At 49.9% G+C, this 18,275-nt stretch overlaps 1 protein-coding gene across 1 annotated transcript in view; it reads right to left on the reverse strand.

The window, feature by feature from the left end:
- Positions 1 to 18,275, reverse strand: part of LOC147894483 (uncharacterized) — a 214,759-nt gene that overhangs the window by 174,038 nt on the left and 22,446 nt on the right. The window contains exons 5-6 of the mRNA XM_087385319.1: positions 532 to 598; positions 406 to 442 (exon numbers count right to left, since the gene is read on the reverse strand). Coding sequence (XP_087241445.1) covers positions 406 to 442; positions 532 to 598 — 104 coding nt within the window. The remainder of the gene's footprint in view (positions 1 to 405; positions 443 to 531; positions 599 to 18,275) is intronic.

Consider the following 18,275-nt stretch of genomic DNA (forward strand, 5'->3'; position numbering starts at 1 on the left):
CGAAAATCTGTCTAACTGAATACCAGACAACTGGTGAGAGATGGTTGAGGTAAAGGGTATACTAAACAGATGAGAGGGCAGAGGAAATGACAATATAGAAGAGAGAGGGGGGGGGAGGGCTACGAGGAATAGCAAGGGAGGTGAGATGCTGCAGCACGAACAAGCAATGACACAGCCCAGGCTTGCATAGGAGCTCATCAAAGACATTTTGTTAAACTCTTTCTCTTTAAAGATAAACTGTAATTGTGTGATGCCCCTTCACATGTTCACCTAAGAGCATAGATATGTTATGTACCAAGTGCATGTTAAAATGCAACGTGAAATATGACAGCAAGAACCAAAAAAAAAAAAGCTCTACCTCAACACATCTTTGTCTATATTGAGGGCAACCATGGGTGCATCTACCCCAAGGACCAACAAGCCAAGCAAAATCTTGACATGGCTGCAAAAGATAAGATCTCAAATTATCAACAAAAAATTCTAGAAGTGCCTGATTATAATTAAAGTGACTCCCTAGTATATTATGCTGACATCAAAAATAATATCTGATGTATTATCCCAGCCAAAATCACACTTATAGGATTCATCCCTTAACTTTCTTAAAATAAAATTTTATAAAAAAATATCTGACAGTTAAGTCAATGAAATACTATGTTAGTGACCTAAACATGATACAAGTTAATGAATAGATCACCATTTATCTTCTTCATAGGAATGATTTCAAAGGACATCAAGAAGTGACAAAAAATGCTTTCTTTTTTAGCTTAAGAAAGACAAGATTTCATTGTCCTTTAATTGCCATGATGTACCTTCAGGGGTAAGCACATGGGATGGCATGTTTTTCACGAATCAATACATAAGATGCAATTATTGCAAATGTTTAGAGGCCTTGAACCCCTAGAGATCAAGCTTACTAAAAGAGAACGCATGATGGCAAAGAGCAAATAAAGTAAAATCCCAAAGTGACTATTGTCACAAGATAAGAGTATATCACTGAAACGTGTGCAATATTCAAAGTCATTGGAACTTGCAGCAAAGCATTCCAAATTCAAGGGTAATTGCACAATGTTCATAAAATCATTAAATAACCGGCAATATAGAGTGGTTCTCTTTTTGCTCATATTGTATATCACACATATGATCCTATTGTTGTGAAGTGAAATGCATGCCAACAAGCATTCAACTCAAAACACGAAGCTCAAAATCCAAAAATCAGAACCAATTGTTTAGATTTCTGCAAAAGCAATGAAACTTATATCCACAAAAACGATTCACATCCACCATTTGGTACATTGAAAAATGTTATTTTTTACTTTGTGTGCCTAATTTGTTCAACCAAAGTGGCATTTGAGGATTTCAACAAGTTTGCCAATTGAGTAGATCGCTCTTGGAACAAAAAGCATGCAAAAATCTTGAGAAACATGCAAGTTATGCTCTTTTTCTGTAAAACGGCTTGCACAATCAAGCTTCCACAAGCCTCGTGTGGTGGCTCTTCTTAAAGGATGCTGCAAACATGGAACCTTGCGCTAATGAGCACAAGTTAGAAGCAAGAAAGCTTGTATTGCACAATGAGAAACCCAACTAGTATCAAATGAAATTGCCAATGTTTGAGAAAGCTTGTATTGCACAATGAGAAACCCAACTAGTATCAAGTGAAAGTGCCAATGTTTGATTATACATACTGAGTCCAAACTAGTGATTTGGTACTTTAACCCTAAAAACTTAAAACTAGTCTAGATGAACCAATGTGGCCCATATGACACCTATAGGATCCTACAAGGTGTTAGAGTTACTATCCTCACCTGTAAGCCCCCATATGAGGAGGACAAAGGAAGCAATAGATCTATAGGTTAGGCACGGCGCGCAGGGAAAGTGAGCAATTATTGCAGTCCTCAAAAAGCGGTGACAAAGCTGGAAATAGATCTATAGGTTAGGCTGTTGTACTCAAAGTTTATGGCGACCCACCAAGAGTCACACTTGGGTCACGTCATGGTCACCTCAGCAACATGCCAAGTTGTTAGACCTTGGTCAGACCTTGGTCATACCTAGTCGCAGCGTGTTCACATGTGTTCACATCTTGGACTTGACATGGACATGACTTGGACATGACATGACTTGACATGGACATGACTTGGACATGACATGGACTTGACATGGACATGACGGAAGCAATACATGACTGAAGGGTGCCAAACCTCAACCTCGACTCACCATGGTCAAAGTCAATCATAGGGAAGTATTGGCGCAATGGTACGCGGGATACACCTGTTGGTGCACATGGGAAGCAGTCCATCAGTTAAGAGGCATAGGTGGTGCACCAACCCTCTCAACCAACTAGTGTCAGGAGCGCAGGAGAACACATGGAGCACGGGATTCACTGACCCAGGACAGGCTGGAGTGTTGCGGAAGCCATCAAGGACAGAGCGGCCCACAAACGGTGGAATGGCTAAGGATGGCTAAGGGTGCAAGAAGGCAACCAATAGGAAGAAGGTGTGGAGATTGGTAGCGCGGGGGTGGAGCAGAGGAAGAGAAGGTGAAGAGGGGGAAAGGAAAAAGGGGAGGGACATTCTCGCAGGGACGAGAGGCGGGAGTGAAGGAGTGAGAGGCTAGAGTCAAGAGCTCGCCTCGTGTGTATCTTCGGGGAGTGTATCAGTCATCTTGCTCTCTAATGAGTTATGCTACTTCCCATCTCTGCTCGCTACTCTAAAATCTCTTTTCGTTGTGTTCTCCTCCCCTCCTCTCCCTTCACCTGGTACAACGGACCTGTGTCATGTGGTTGAAGTTCCTTGCTGTTCATGTCGAGGGATGGCTTTCATGATGTTGTTCCGCTTTGGGTCTTCTTCTTGCTCACATCACTTCAGCACTTGTACCGCTTGTACATAGTTGACACCATCTACCGCTTGCACATAGTTGACACCATCGACAAGCACTCACCTACGTTCCATCAGTGACACTTATGGCACGTCTTACTCGCTTCTCGCACCAGTGGCCCTAGGCCTCCGGTAATACTTCCGGAAGTAAGTGTTAAGAAACCCCCCCCCTCAGACAGTTTTTGGCGATCACGGTGGGACACTGCTGGTGTTGAGTAGCACGAGTGAAGTGGTGATCTAGGGTCCTAGAGAGAGGTCTTATGCCGAGTAGTTCTGAAACATTTGAAGGAGCTAGTGAGAGAACTAGGAGGTACTTGAGGAGAGTGGAGAAAAGACTTCCGGCAGACCAAACTAGGTACAAGAAGCATTACGTGCGACGAAAGTTTGCGAAGTCCTCAACTCGAGCACAAAGTGAGCCCATTGGAGCAGTAGCCAGAGCAAGTAACTTCATCGACACTCTCATTGACTTGGACCAACAAGAACCCTGGTGGTCAGATCCGGACTCCGGAGAAGAAGAAGTGCAAAGCGGAGAACAGGTGAAAGAAGAGGGTACTAAGGACGAGGACTCCTCAGGGACTCATCAAGGTCAAGGCAGCCCCTCTCCTCCTCCTGCAACGATGTCTTCATCAACCACCTCTTCTACCGGAGTGGTGACTCCATCTGCTCCCGCCTCAACCTCTTGTGGACAAGCTGCTACCTCATCTGTTACGCATAGCTCCGGGCTCCTAGCTAATCCCTCTTCTATATCTATTCCATTGGGGGGTACTTTTGCTCCGGCCATGCCTTTACCTGCCATGATGGTTTCATCTCCCTTTCCATCCACACCGGTGTTGCCTTTTCCACCACCTCCTTCCTTCCCTTCTGCTTACTCATCCATGACTTCAAGTCCGTCCCTCTCTTTCCCAAATGCTCTCCCATCCTCTTTCACCCCCACATCTTCCATGTTCTCACCCTTTCCCTCTGCAACACCGAGACCCCCCACTTACGCCCTACCATCTGGGTACACTTCCTCTATGACTACATCAGTAGTGACTTCTCCATTGTGGTCCTCCACAGGAGGGGTTGTCGGGGTGGTCTCCTCTTCGGGAGCACCAACACTCATTACAGCCCCATCGGGACTCCCTCCAACTCTTGCATCCTCTCCAACCTCTCGGGTGGGGATGGCCCCCTCTCCAACCTCTCGGGTGGGGACGGCCGTTCTCAGTCCTCCAGACAGAGCGAGACTTCTCGAGCTACTCAACAAGGTCCACGTGAAGACTCAAAAGTTCAAAGGCCACCTCCATGAAGATGCGGAAGCTCATGTGAGGAAGTTCCTCACAGCATGTAGAGCTAAAGGTGTGGAGAATGAGCATGCGTTCCTTCACATCTTTCCCTCGTCATTAGAGGATGCTGCGGATGTATGGTACAGTCAATTTCCTCCGGACCACTTCCAGACGTGGACAGACCTAAGGGAGGAATTCTTACGCACTTTCAAGTTGGAAAAATTCGAACACATGATTGTCCAAGAGTTATCCACTGACACCATGAAGCCTGGAGAGAGCATCTCTGAGATGTACATGTACACAAGGATGAGGGTCTTGGCGGCAAAGATGTCGGTGCCACCCAATGACGCCGTCATGAAGGGGTGGTTTTTGAAGGCTTTACCCTCCACCATTGCTATAAGGCTGGTTGACAAACTTCCTGAACATGCCTCGCTACAAGAATTTCTGAGGGAAGCGGTGAAGATGGAACGGTCCCAGTTAAGTTTCGCCTCAACACCCGCTCAGACCGCCCAACTTCCGAGAGAAGAGGGCTCACAGGCATGGCAGCAACTCAAGAAGGAATTAGAAGAAATCAAAGAAGGTCTGAAAGACAGAACAAAAGTGGATGGACCGTCACCCTTTGAAGCTCAGATAAGAAGTGGTCTCTGGTGCACGGACTGCAAGGGTTCTGGCCATGGCTACTGGGAATGTCCATCGAAGCGTAAGGTACCCACCCCAACCTCCTTTTGCACATTTTGTGAAATTCATGGACATGATGCCTCTGAGTGTAGGTATCTTAAGGGGTTGAGGAAGCTTCTGCCGGAGTATCCAATTGGGGAGCCACTGGTGGCTACAATCAACAAAGCTGCACCGACCACTTCAGGGCCAGTACCCCTAGCTTCAGCCCCTGTGAAGGCACCTGAACCACCCACCCACCCTATCATTCCACCTCCACTACTTCCTAATCCTCCTAATCCTCCTTTGCTCCAAGCTCCTACTCCTAGTGAATTTGGGGCTCCATACTTCTACCCTCCGCCCTACTATGCACAGTATCAACCACCTATGTCAGGGGGTGGATATGGACCCCCTTATGTTCGCGGTCGACGGGGTGGGTTCCGAGGTGGACGTGGAGGCAGAGGTACCAACTTTCGCAGGCCCATCATGTGCTATAGATGTGGCGAGTATGGCCACTACCAAGATGATTGTACACAACCATTTGGGGGACCCTCTTGTACACAGTGCAACACAAATGACCACTACACCAGAGATTGTCCCAATGGCAGAAGGGAATTAACATCGCAAGTCAACATGGTTGATGTAGTAGTGGCGGGGGAGGGTGACAAACCCCATTTGATTGGTGCAGTGTTGGGAGCTGTGACTAGGTCACAAATGAAGGGTGACAGTAGTAAGGATGATTCAACATCAATATCGGAGGCCTCATCACCAACTAACACCAGCTCAGTCACTAGAAGAGCATCCCCACCTCCTTCCCCCAAGGTGGACAGTGGGCACAAGACTACATCGCCCTTGTCCTCTCCTGTAACTGGATTAGAAAGGACCCGAGGGGCCCCACAGCCATCAAGACCTATCAATAGCTCTAAAACTACCTCAGCTCCAAGTGAGCAATCTATGCCTTCAAGGTATCAGGAGGTGATCAGGAGTGTCACCAAAGATCTTCAATCTAGTTCTGAAGATGAAGGAGTCACACCTCAGTTTCCTTCCCGCAAGTCCAAAATAGTGAGGTTTGCAACAGAAGTGACAACTTCAGGGCAAAAACGTGAAGAGTCGCAGGCAGGCCCATCCACCTTCCACTCAGGAAGCACAATGAAGCAAGAGAAGGAAAAAGGGGTGAAGCCTAGTAGTGCCAAAGAAAAGGGGAAATGGGTGATGGGAGAGTCACCACAGGAAATATTGACTGAGAATCCAGAGGCACCTCCTCTCCCTCGCGTAAGCTTCGACCCTCGGCCAGAAGCTCGGCGGATGAAGGCACAAAAGATTGCTGCTACTGTCCAGCCCTATTCTTTGATGGATGACTTGATGGATTTTAGGCCCAATATCACCTTACGACAACTCTGTCAATTGTCTCCACATATCAAGCATCAGACTATTGCATTTGTGAATCGCATGCCAGGAGGGCGCCAAAGGGGATCTGTTCAGGGCGGACCCACGCCAGAGACAGTAACAGTTCAAGATGGAGTAACACTAGACAATTGCTCAGCCTATGCTGCCCTCACATGTGAACAAAGTCCCAAGCTCGCAGTGGAGATCAATGGGGTGGAGCTGAAAGATGTTTTCTTGGATGGTGGGGCAGCAGTAAACATCATGCCGAGAGGTACTCTTCAACAACTGGGTTTGAAATTGACAACTGACGTACATTTCCAAGTACGCATGGCGGATCAACGCAAGGTGAAGCCTATGGGGGCTGTAAAAGGTGTTCACATGAAGATTGGGGGAGTTACATTCCTGTCCAATTTTGTTGTACTTAATATGACAGAGGGTGAGCAGACTTATCCTCTACTTCTTGGTAGACCATGGTTACGCTCAGCAAAGGCCATTCAAGATTGGTCAAGTGATGAAGTTCGACTACCTTTGGGATCCACATCCTTAGAAATAGACATGGTTACTGGAAGGGCTCGCCACCGACCTGTGGAACTTGGGGAAGAGGATTTTGAAGAAGAAGAAGGGGTGGAAGAGGAGCGATGGGCACTTGGGGATTGGCCCCTACAGGAAGAAGAGTTGGGCTATGTGGAGGACTCACCCTTCAAAGGTGAAACCGATGTAACAGCGGCACGAGACGTTGGTGAGAGCTTGACGTACTTGTTGGAACATGCTAGACCAGATGAGGAAGAAGTTGTCATCTTGGATTGGATGGGGGCCCTGGGATCCTTAGCCATCAACATGGTGGAGTTGTGTCCAGAAGAGGATCCTGAAGCCCATTTTGGTACTTCACGGAATGCGCAAGAGGTGAGCCAGGAAGCCTCTTCCCCACCTGGGTTGGCTGATCTCATGTATGAACGGATGCCTTTTGGCCTTCTTAATAATCCCCACATGTATCAGCGAATGATGTCCGCAAGTACCAGACCAAGTGGTGGGGAGGCCACCAGGGTGACTCAAAGACAAGACCATGAAGCAGCAATGGAAGCAATGGATGCACACGACATGGATGCCTCACACCAAGAAAATGACCATGGGGTCACAACAGAGGAGGAAGAGGATCCTATGCAAGAAGATGATGAGCGAGCGGAGCATAATGATGGACCTGAAGAGAACACTTATGAATCTATGGAAGAAGAAGATGACCACATAGATCATAGGCTGGCTGAGCACAATGATGGTATTGGAGAATACACTCATGGATCTGCAGAAGAAGAGGATGATCCCCTACTTACTGATGTCACTCAAAGGCAGGAGGTACCGGAAATGACTCTTGGAAGGGTTATTGAATCCATTATGCAATCTGACCAACCTAGGAGGGGTCAAGAGGCCAGTCAATTTGAAGGAGCCGTCCACATTCACACTGGAGTCTGGAACTTCAGACCTTCAAGGCAAGCCCACAGCATACAGGGAGAAGAAGATGTCGCGGACCTTGTTCTACTCGACTTATATATGTCAGAAGCTGACTCCCCAACGACACAGGAGGTTCATGACACTACATACGAGGTGGTTGGACTACCATATAGAGGAATGCTCAAGCAAGCACAAAAAGGAAAGAAGAGAATGGGCCCAACTGTTGCCTCTACATTTCAACCATTTCCAGAACACACCCAACCGTCCTATCCGAGCTCTTGGATGGAAGAAGTAGTGGGGAATTTTTCTCTAGATGATTCTCCTGCGCACCCAGCAGTGGGAGTAGAAGAACCGAACAACTCCGCATCAGGAAGCATACCTCAGGTTGACCATGCCAGGGATTGGAGGTATCTGAACATAGGGACAGAAGACCAACCGCGACATCTTAAGGTAGCCAGTTGGGTCTGGGAACATGACTATCTCCTTGCTGCATTGTCTGATTTTTTTCAAGAGTATGTTGATGTCTTTGCCTGGTCATATAAGGATTTAAAGGGAGTACCCACTGAGTTTATGGAACATCGCATCGATCTATATCCGGAAGCCGAGCCGGTGATCAGGGGACCATATCGCATGAATCCTAACTATGGCAAGGCTGTCCATGCTGATATTCAAAAGATGGAGCAAGCAGGGTTGATCTACCCTGTTGAATACTCCGAATGGCTTAATGGCATCGTAGTGGTACCCAAAAGAGAGACTGGAAAACTCCGAGTTTGTGTCGACTATAGGAGTTTGAATACCGCCACACGTCGGGATAGGTTTCCTCTCCCCTTCACTGACAGGGTGCTTGAAACCGTAGCTGGTCATGCTCTTTTCTCCTTCATGGATGGATACAGTGGGTATAACCAGGTTCGGGTGCGAGAGCAAGATCAGTTAAAGACTACCTTCGTCACCCAATGGGGAACTTATGCTTACCGGATGATGCCTTTTGGTCTATGCAATGCACCGGCCACGTTTCAACGTCTTGTCACCAAACTTTTCCAAGAGAACATCGGAAAGTTCCTTGAGGTATTCTTGGATGACTTCTCTGTGTTCAATGGTAAGAATGCTTCTCACCTCGAACCTGCTATTCAGACTGATCATATGAGTAAGTTGAGGTGGGTTTTTGATAAGTGCAGAGAAGCTAGGTTGTGCTTGAATCCGGACAAATGCTTCTTCCTCGCCTTGCGAGGGGTCCTCCTTGGCCACATCGTCTCAGCTAAGGGAATGACCACGGACCCAACAAAGGTGGAAGTGATATTGACCTTGCCTATTCCTCGCACACCCAGAGAAGTCAAGTCTTTTTTGGGACATGTGGGTTATTATAGAAGATTCATCAGGTCCTATGCCGACATAGCGGTGGCGTTGACGGAACTCCTTCGGCAGGAGCAGTCCTTCAACTGGTCGGCACCTCAACAACTGGCGTTTGACAACCTCAAGGATCGTCTAGTAAAGGCACCCATCTTGCGGCAACCTCAATGGGATATCATTTTTCATGTGCATGTAGATGCAAGTGGGCTGGCCATTGGGGCGATATTGGCCCAACCAGATGAAGAGCACAAACTCGACCTGCCTGTGTACTTTGCAAGCAGACAACTCAATGGAGCAGAAAGAAACTATAGCACCACTGAACGCGAAGGCTTGGGCATGGTCTATGCCATGACAAAGTATCGGCACTATCTCTTGGGCAGTAAGTTTATCATCATTACTGATCATCAAGCTCTCAAGTATTTACTGAACAAACCAACGCTTGGGGGGAGAGTGAGTAGGTGGATTCTTCTATTTCAAGAGTTTGACTTTGACATCCTAGTGAGAGCAGGCCGATTACATCAACCAGCAGACCACTTGTCAAGGATCTCTTCAGGTGAAGCAGCCATAGGAGTTGATGATGACCTTCCAGATGCGGGCCTCTTCCGTGTCGATGCCACAGTACCAAAAGATGACTGCCTGTTTGCGGTGGATAGCTGTCCCCCATGGTATGCAAACATTGTACAATTGTTGTCTACAGGGGAGTTCTCCAAAGGGTTAACTCCAGCACAAAAGCGGAGGCAGATTCTTCAGGCTGCTCCTTTCAAACTGATCGCGGGTCAGCTGTACAAGTTGGGGAAGGACCACATATTGAGGAGGTGTGTGCTTCCTCATGAAACACAAGACATCCTTCAGGAGGCTCACTCAGGCATGGGGGGAGGTCATATGGCACCAGAGGCCACTGCTAGAAAGATAATGCGCTCTGGGTTGTGGTGGCCAAAGCTATTCCAAGACTGCTATGCTTATGTGCGCCGCTGTGACTCATGTCAAAGAGGGGGGCCGAAGCCTACCCGACGGGAGTACCTTCCCCTTCAGCCATCCAGCCCTGTACCCCCCTTCTATAGATGGGGATTGGATTTTGTTGGACCCATCTCTCCTGCAACTCGAAGAGGGAACAAGTATGCTCTGATTGCTACTGATTATGGCACTAAATGGGTGGAGGCTAGGGCCGCGAAGACCTGCACTGCTCAAGTTGTGGCCTCATTCTTGTATGATCAAATCATTTCTAGGTTTGGATGTCCTGTGGAATTGATGAGTGACAGAGGTACCCACTTTCTCAATGATGTCATCGCTGACCTCATCACCCAACTGCAAATTGTTCACAAGACCTCTAGTTCATACTACCCTCGAGCCAATGGTTTGGCCGAGAGCTCCAATCGGACCATGTCTCATATTGTGGCTCGGTTATGCCTTCATTCCTTGGCAGATTGGGATATTCTACTACCAGCTGCTCTTTTTGCTTACAGAACCGCATACAAGGCTAGCACTGGATATTCACCTTTCCAGCTAGTTTACGGCTTGGAGGCGGTTATGCCCTATGAGTTCCACATGAAGACCACTAGGGTCATGGCAGAGATGGATGATGACTTGGAGGCATGCACACTTGAGAGATTATGGGATCTTGAAGCCTTGGATGAACATCGTCGTGAAGCGATCCTGGCTCAGGAAGTCTGGCAAAGAAGGCAGAAGGCATGGCATGACAGAAATCTCAGGAAGAGGGAATTCCAAGTTGGCAGCTTAGTCTTGTTATATTCCAGTAAGTTCCTGAAGCATAAACCCAAATTTGTCAGTGGTTGGACAGGGCCCTTCTTTATCACAAGGATTATTCCCAGTGGAGGGGTTTATTTGGCCACCTTGGAGGGCAAGAAGTTACCAGCACCTGTAAATGGCTCACGGGTAAAGAAGTATCATCCACATTGACTCTCTCTTTGGATAAGGATTTCCATTCCTATTAGTTGAATTTCTATTTATTCAAACCACAACAATGTATTCCCTTTCCTAACCCTGTCAAGCTTCTACTCTCAACCCCGTTGCACTCTTTGGTGAGAGACCAAAAAAAAAAAAACTGAGTTTTCCTTCTCTGGCAAGGCGGAGATAGCCCTTGCCTTCCCTGACACACCCTCCTCCTTAATCCTTCTTCACCTCTCTGTCACTCAGGTTCACCTCTCTGTCACCCAGGTTCACCTCCAGGTCACCCCTGTTCACTCCTATGTCAATTCCCCATGTTCACCTCTCTGTCACCCATGTTCACCCCTAGGTCACCCCTGTTCACCTCTAGGTCACCCCTGTTCACTCCTATGTCAATTCCCCATGTTCACCTCTCTGTCACCCATGTTCACCCCTAGGTCACCCCTGTTCACCTCTAGGTCACCCCTGTTCACTCCTATGTCAATTCCCCATGTTCACCTCTCTGTCACCCATGTTCACTCCTAGGTCACCCCTGTTCACCTCTAGGTCACCCCTGTTCACTCCTATGTCAACCCCCCATGTTCACCTCTCTGTCACCCATGTTCACTCCTAGGTCACCCATGTTCACCCCTAGGTCACCCCTGTTCACCTCTAGGTCACCCCTGTTCACTCCTATGTCAATTCCCCATGTTCACCTCTCTGTCACCCATGTTCACTCCTATGTCAATTCCCCATGTTCACTCCTATGTCAATTCCCCATGTTCACCTCTCTGTCACCCATGTTCACCCCTAGGTCACCCATGTTCACCTCTAGGTCACCCCTGTTCACTCCTGTCAATTCCCCATGTTCACTCCTATGTCAATTCCCCATGTTCACCTCTCTGTCACCCATGTTCACCCCTAGGTCACCCCTGTTCACCTCTAGGTCACCCCTGTTCACTCCTATGTCAATTCCCCATGTTCACCTCTCTGTCACCCATGTTCACTCCTAGGTCACCCCTGTTCACCTCCAGGTCACCCCTGTTCACTCCTATGTCAATTCCCCATGTTCACCTCTCTGTCACCCATGTTCACCTCTAGGTCACCCCTGTTCACCTCTAGGTTACCCCTGTTTACTCCTATGTCAATTCCCCATGTTCACCTCTCTGTCACCCATGTTCACCCCTAGGTCACCCCTGTTCACCTCTAGGTCACCCCTGTTCACTCCTATGTCAATTCCCCATGTTCACCTCTCTGTCACCCATGTTCACTCTTAGGTCACCCCTGTTCACCTCTAGGTCACCCCTGTTCACTCCTATGTCAATTCCCCATGTTCACCTCTCTGTCACCCATGTTCACTCCTAGGTCACCCCTGTTCACCTCTAGGTCACCCTTGTTCACTCCTATGTCAACCCCCCATGTTCACCTCTCTATCACCCATGTTCACTCCTAGGTCACCCCTGTTCACCTCCAGGTCACCCCTGTTCACTCCTATGTCAATTCCCCATGTTCACCTCTCTGTCACCCATGTTCACCCCTAGGTCACCCCTGTTCACCTCTAGGTCACCCCTGTTCACTCCTATGTCAATTCCCCATGTTCACCTCTCTGTCACCCATGTTCACTCCTAGGTCACCCCTGTTCACCTCTAGGTCACCCCTGTTCACTCCTATGTCAACCCCCCATGTTCACCTCTCTGTCACCCATGTTCACTCCTAGGTCACCCATGTTCACCCCTAGGTCACCCCTGTTCACCTCTAGGTCACCCCTGTTCACTCCTATGTCAATTCCCCATGTTCACCTCTCTGTCACCCATGTTCACTCCTATGTCAATTCCCCATGTTCACTCCTATGTCAATTCCCCATGTTCACCTCTCTGTCACCCATGTTCACCCCTAGGTCACCCATGTTCACCTCTAGGTCACCCCTGTTCACTCCTGTCAATTCCCCATGTTCACTCCTATGTCAATTCCCCATGTTCACCTCTCTGTCACCCATGTTCACCCCTAGGTCACCCCTGTTCACCTCTAGGTCACCCCTGTTCACTCCTATGTCAATTCCCCATGTTCACCTCTCTGTCACCCATGTTCACTCCTAGGTCACCCCTGTTCACCTCCAGGTCACCCCTGTTCACCTCTAGGTCACCCCTGTTCACTCCTATGTCAACCCCCCATGTTCACCTCTCTGTCACCCATGTTCACTCCTAGGTCACCCATGTTCACCCCTAGGTCACCCCTGTTCACCTCTAGGTCACCCCTGTTCACTCCTATGTCAATTCCCCATGTTCACCTCTCTGTCACCCATGTTCACTCCTATGTCAATTCCCCATGTTCACTCCTATGTCAATTCCCCATGTTCACCTCTCTGTCACCCATGTTCACCCCTAGGTCACCCATGTTCACCTCTAGGTCACCCCTGTTCACTCCTGTCAATTCCCCATGTTCACTCCTATGTCAATTCCCCATGTTCACCTCTCTGTCACCCATGTTCACCCCTAGGTCACCCCTGTTCACCTCTAGGTCACCCCTGTTCACTCCTATGTCAATTCCCCATGTTCACCTCTCTGTCACCCATGTTCACTCCTAGGTCACCCCTGTTCACCTCCAGGTCACCCCTGTTCACTCCTATGTCAATTCCCCATGTTCACCTCTCTGTCACCCATGTTCACCTCTAGGTCACCCCTGTTCACCTCTAGGTTACCCCTGTTTACTCCTATGTCAATTCCCCATGTTCACCTCTCTGTCACCCATGTTCACCCCTAGGTCACCCCTGTTCACCTCTAGGTCACCCCTGTTCACTCCTATGTCAATTCCCCATGTTCACCTCTCTGTCACCCATGTTCACTCTTAGGTCACCCCTGTTCACCTCTAGGTCACCCCTGTTCACTCCTATGTCAATTCCCCATGTTCACCTCTCTGTCACCCATGTTCACTCCTAGGTCACCCCTGTTCACCTCTAGGTCACCCTTGTTCACTCCTATGTCAACCCCCCATGTTCACCTCTCTATCACCCATGTTCACTCCTAGGTCACCCCTGTTCACCTCCAGGTCACCCCTGTTCACTCCTATGTCAATTCCCCATGTTCACCTCTCTGTCACCCATGTTCACCCCTAGGTCACCCCTGTTCACCTCTAGGTCACCCCTGTTCACTCCTATGTCAATTCCCCATGTTCACCTCTCTGTCACCCATGTTCACTCCTAGGTCACCCCTGTTCACCTCTAGGTCACCCCTGTTCACTCCTATGTCAACCCCCCATGTTCACCTCTCTGTCACCCATGTTCACTCCTAGGTCACCCATGTTCACCCCTAGGTCACCCCTGTTCACCTCTAGGTCACCCCTGTTCACTCCTATGTCAATTCCCCATGTTCACCTCTCTGTCACCCATGTTCACTCCTATGTCAATTCCCCATGTTCACTCCTATGTCAATTCCCCATGTTCACCTCTCTGTCACCCATGTTCACCCCTAGGTCACCCATGTTCACCTCTAGGTCACCCCTGTTCACTCCTGTCAATTCCCCATGTTCACTCCTATGTCAATTCCCCATGTTCACCTCTCTGTCACCCATGTTCACCCCTAGGTCACCCCTGTTCACCTCTAGGTCACCCCTGTTCACTCCTATGTCAATTCCCCATGTTCACCTCTCTGTCACCCATGTTCACTCCTAGGTCACCCCTGTTCACCTCCAGGTCACCCCTGTTCACTCCTATGTCAATTCCCCATGTTCACCTCTCTGTCACCCATGTTCACCTCTAGGTCACCCCTGTTCACCTCTAGGTTACCCCTGTTTACTCCTATGTCAATTCCCCATGTTCACCTCTCTGTCACCCATGTTCACCCCTAGGTCACCCCTGTTCACCTCTAGGTCACCCCTGTTCACTCCTATGTCAATTCCCCATGTTCACCTCTCTGTCACCCATGTTCACTCTTAGGTCACCCCTGTTCACCTCTAGGTCACCCCTGTTCACTCCTATGTCAATTCCCCATGTTCACCTCTCTGTCACACAAGTTCACTCCTAGGTCACCCCTGTTCACCTCTAGGTCACCCTTGTTCACTCCTATGTCAACCCCCCATGTTCACCTCTCTATCACCCATGTTCACTCCTAGGTCACCCCTGTTCACCTCCAGGTCACCCCTGTTCACTCCTATGTCAATTCCCCATGTTCACCTCTCTGTCACCCATGTTCACTCCTAGGTCACCCCTGTTCACCTCCAGGTCACCCCTGTTCACTCCTATGTCAATTCCCCATGTTCACCTCTCTGTCACCCATGTTCACCTCTAGGTCACCCCTGTTCACCTCCAGGTCACCCCTGTTCACTCCTATGTCAATTCCCCATGTTCACCTCTCTGTCACCCATGTTCACCTCTAGGTCACCCCTGTTCACCTCCAGGTCACCCCTGTTCACTCCTATGTCAATTCCCCATGTTCACCTCTCTGTCACCCATGTTCACTCCTAGGTCACCCCTGTTCACCTCCAGGTCACCCCTGTTCACTCCTATGTCAATTCCCCATGTTCACCTCTCTGTCACCCATGTTCACTCCTAGGTCACCCCTGTTCACCTCCAGGTCACCCCTGTTCACTCCTATGTCAATTCGCCATGTTCACCTCTCTGTCACCCATGTTCACTCCTAGGTCACCCCTGTTCACCTCCAGGTCACCCCTGTTCACTCCTATGTCAATTCCCCATGTTCACCTCTCTGTCACCCATGTTCACTCCTAGGTCACCCCTGTTCACCTCCAGGTCACCCCTGTTCACTCCTATGTCAATTCCCCATGTTCACCTCTCTGTCACCCATGTTCACCTCTAGGTCACCCCTGTTCACCTCTAGGTCACCCCTTGTTCATCCTTGGTTCACCCTTGGTTCATCCCTCCTTCAGCTTCATTCAGCCTCATTCACCTCTATAACACCCTGATCCAATATCCTATACAAGAGAGGGAGTAAAATTCAAACTCCAATTTTCCCACGTTTATTCAAATATTTCCTCTTGCCCACACCGCTTTTTCTCTCACCTACCCCCTCCCACCAAGGCTATATTTAGCCACCAAATTCAGCGTCTGTCCTTTATCTCCTAATTCCAACCACTGCTATATTTAGCATCTGGCTAAAACTCTCCTAATTCCAACCACTGCTATATTTAGCATCAGGCTAAACTCAGCGTGGATCCTTGGGATCAGCTCATCCACCTCCCCCACCGCATCTTGCAGCCCACACATGCTAATTTTAGCTTACTTTTCTAAAGATGGATCTCTTCGTTATATATTTATGGCTGTTTCTCCCCCCTCCAGACAACGAAATCATACGCAGCCTCCCCTCCCTCCTCCTCCTGCAGCCTACGAAATCATACGCAGCCTCCTCTCCCTCCTTCTCCTGCCGCCTCCCTCCTTCTCCTGCAGCCTCCCTCCTTCTCCCTCCAGCGCAGTCTCTGCAGCCTCCCTCCAACGCTTCTCCTGCAGCCCCCTCCTTCCCCCTCCATCGCACATCTCCTACAGCCACCCTCTGCTGCAGCTCCTCCTTCTCTGCAGCCTCCCTCCAACGCTTCTCCTGCAGCCCCCTCCTTCCCCCTCCATCGCACATCTCCTACAGCCACCCTCTGCTGCAGCTCCTCCTTCTCTGCAGCCTCCCTCCAACGCTTCTCCTGCAGCCCCCTCCTTCCCCCTCCATCGCACATCTCCTACAGCAGCCACCCTCTGCTGCAGCTCCTCCTTCTCTGCAGCCTCCCTCCAGCGCAGTCTCTGCAGCCTCCCTCCTTCTCCCTCCAACGCTTCTCCTGCAGCCCCCCTCCTTCTCCCTCCATCGCACATCTCCTACAGCATCGACCCTCTGCTGCAGCTCCTCCTTCTCTGCAGCCTCCCTCCAGCGCAGTCTCTGCAGCCTCCCTCCTTCTCCCTCCAACGCTTCTCCTACAGCCCCCCCTCCTTCCCCCTCCATCGCATATCTCCTACAGCATCGTCCCTCCTGCTGCAGCCTCCCTCCTTCTTCTGCAAGCCTCCCTCCAACGCTTTCTCCTGCAGCCTCCCTCCTTCTCCCTCCATCGCATATTTCCTGCAGTCTCCTGCAGCCTCCCTCCTTCTCCCTCCCTCGCATATTTCCTGCAGACTATCATCCTCCCTCCTTCTCCCTTCAGCGCAGTCTCCTGCAGCCTCCCCTCCATCACCTTCTCCTGCACCCCTCCTTCTCCTGCAGGTTCTCCCTCCATCGCCACCCTACAACTCTTCCTCCATCGCCACCCTACAACTCTCCCTCCATCGCCACCTTACAGCTCTCCCTCCCTCGCCATCTTGCAAAACCCTGCAGCCTTCCCTCCAACACCTTCTCTGCAGCCCTACCTTCATCGCAATTCTCCTTCCCCCTTCTTGTTATCACCTGGCCAGCTCCCCTCTCATTAGCACCTCGCAAGCTTCCTCTCTAGACCTCCTCATCGACTCCCCTTCTCGATTATCAACTGGCCAGCTTCCTTCTTGCCTCGTCATTCACGCCCCTTCCTTTCCTGCTTCCTTTCTAACTTTCGTGCTTCTCCATCAGCTTCCCTTCTTATCACCATCAGCTCCCCTTCTTGTCACCACCTACCCCACTCTCTCGTTCTATCTCTGTGGGCCTGCCAAAGCCCTCGACAGCGGCTCCCCTACCTCGTCACCAGCTCCCCTTCCCTTCCTGCTTCAAGCCCTCGACAGCAGCTCCCCTACCTCGTCACCAGCTCCCCTTCCCTTCCTGCTTCAAGCCCTTGACAGCAGCTCCCCTACCTCGCCACCAGCTCCCCTTCCCTTCCGGCTTCCTTTCTTGCCTTGTCATCACTCACCTTCCTGCTTCGTCATCAGCTTCGTCTCCTGCTTCGTCATTAGCTTACACTTTACCTCTTGTTCTTCTTCATGCTCGAGAAGAAGTCTAAGTATAAGCCGAGGTTGCCCAGAGATAAGCTCTTCATTCCTTTCTATACCCCCATGACGTCTCAAGCAGCCTCTGCAGTGCACATGACCTCACCCCTGCCTACAGCCTCCGCAGGGCTGACTACATCAGCTAGGCCGACTTCATCAGCAGAGCCACTTCCATCAGCAAGGCCAACTTCATCGGTAGGGCCGACTTCATTAGCAGGACCGACTTCATCAGCGATACATTCCCATCTTGGTCCGGAGATCACTATCATCTCGGATGGTGAGCCACCGCAATCAAGACCGCAGCGGGGGGTTCTTTTCCACTCCCAGAGCTCCAGTGCCTCCTCTTCTGACCATGGGGGCTCAGATTACACCCCCTCTGCATGGAGACCACATTCAGAAGGGTCGGGTGGGCCAACGGAGATACAGAGCCCTTCGGTAACCACCCCTCCCCTCTCCCACGTTCGGGTTATGTTTAAACCTCTTCTGGATCCGAACCTCAAACTATCCTCCGTATTGTCATCTTCCGAGATCCAGACCCTCAGTCTAACT

This window comes from Dipteris shenzhenensis, chromosome 14 (assembly GCF_047967505.1).
Source record: "Dipteris shenzhenensis isolate YYH24624 ecotype China chromosome 14, Dip_SZ_1.0, whole genome shotgun sequence".
Taxonomy (NCBI): domain Eukaryota; kingdom Viridiplantae; phylum Streptophyta; class Polypodiopsida; order Gleicheniales; family Dipteridaceae; genus Dipteris; species Dipteris shenzhenensis.